The sequence below is a fragment of the Eurypyga helias genome, unplaced genomic scaffold (genome assembly GCF_000690775.1).
Source record: "Eurypyga helias isolate BGI_N326 unplaced genomic scaffold, ASM69077v1 scaffold17535, whole genome shotgun sequence".
Taxonomy (NCBI): Eukaryota; Metazoa; Chordata; class Aves; order Eurypygiformes; family Eurypygidae; genus Eurypyga; species Eurypyga helias.
The window spans coordinates 802-1,829 of record NW_010249766.1 but is presented as its reverse complement, the minus strand read 5'-3'; the positions used below and the strand labels follow the sequence as shown (position 1 = coordinate 1,829).

General features: G+C 47.2%; 1 protein-coding gene across 1 annotated transcript in view; it reads left to right on the top strand.

Moving 5' to 3' along the window:
* ANXA13 (annexin A13) overlaps positions 1-689 on the top strand; it is a 25,519-nt gene extending 24,830 nt beyond the window's left edge. Inside the window, exon 11 of the mRNA XM_010151487.1 lies at positions 355-689. Coding sequence (XP_010149789.1) covers positions 355-474 — 120 coding nt within the window. The 3' untranslated portion in view covers positions 475-689. The remainder of the gene's footprint in view (positions 1-354) is intronic.
* The last annotated feature ends 339 nt before the right edge of the window (positions 690-1,028 follow it).

The following is a 1,028-nucleotide window of genomic DNA, read 5'->3' as shown; positions in this document are numbered from 1 at the left end:
GCTTGCCACCACGGAGCAGCCTCAGGAGCTCGCAGTGACCTGTGTGAGTTTGGACGGTACCAAGGCTGTGCCTGCACGGCACTGCCGAGCGCCGGGCAGAGATGCCCCTGACCATTCCATCACGTCTCTCCGCACAGCTAGCGTCGCCTCACCACACCATCTGACAGGGGCTTACCTCAAATACGAACATTACGCTGAAAGTCCTTCAGGGTTTTTAGACCTCCTGCTTTATCCTCTCCTCCTCCAACCGGGTGCAGTGGACCCTGGATCAGATCACAGGGGTCCTGGTGGGAGCAGGGCATATTACTCAAAGCACATCCCACTCTTCTAAAGAGGTTCTTGGTGTCTCCTCAGAGCGACCTGCCAGCAATAAAGGAGAAGTTCCAGCAAATATACAAGAAGTCGTTAGCAGAAGCTGTTCGATCTGATACCTCCGGAGATTTCAGAAAGTTGCTGCTGGCTATTTTGCACTAAAAAGCCATCAGGAATGAAGAGGCATGCTGAGCAGCCACCTCTTGGTTAGCTTCCAAAAAAGCGTCCAAAAATGTGGCATTAGCACAAAGAAAAAAAAAATCCAATTTATTTTGTTTCCAGCTGGGAAATGCATTGCCAAGTAATGCTGGACGTGAGGTTTATGTTATGGCTATCTCGCCAAATGTCCCTAAGCAATAAAGACATGTTAAAAAAAACGAAATCTAAATTGACCTCTTTGTGTTTGCGTATGTGGAGGAATCTTCTGTCATTGTTTCTTCTGGGTAGATTTTCTTTCTCTCGCTCTGAAGATTATCCCTGTTCTTTCCCCAGTTCAATGGGTACCATGTCATGCTGTGACAGGCCTGCCAAGAGAAAATGGAGAGTTATTTCTTCTCAGCTCATTATCACAGCTCTTTAAACAACCTGAGGGCTGTGAAATAATGATTTAAGTCAGACCCTGATTAAAACCCTGCTATCAGCAGGGAAAGTCGGAGTGATATCCCTGTCTGAGTTGCTCTCTCAGCATAGTCACCTCCTAAGTTATCCCATGAAGG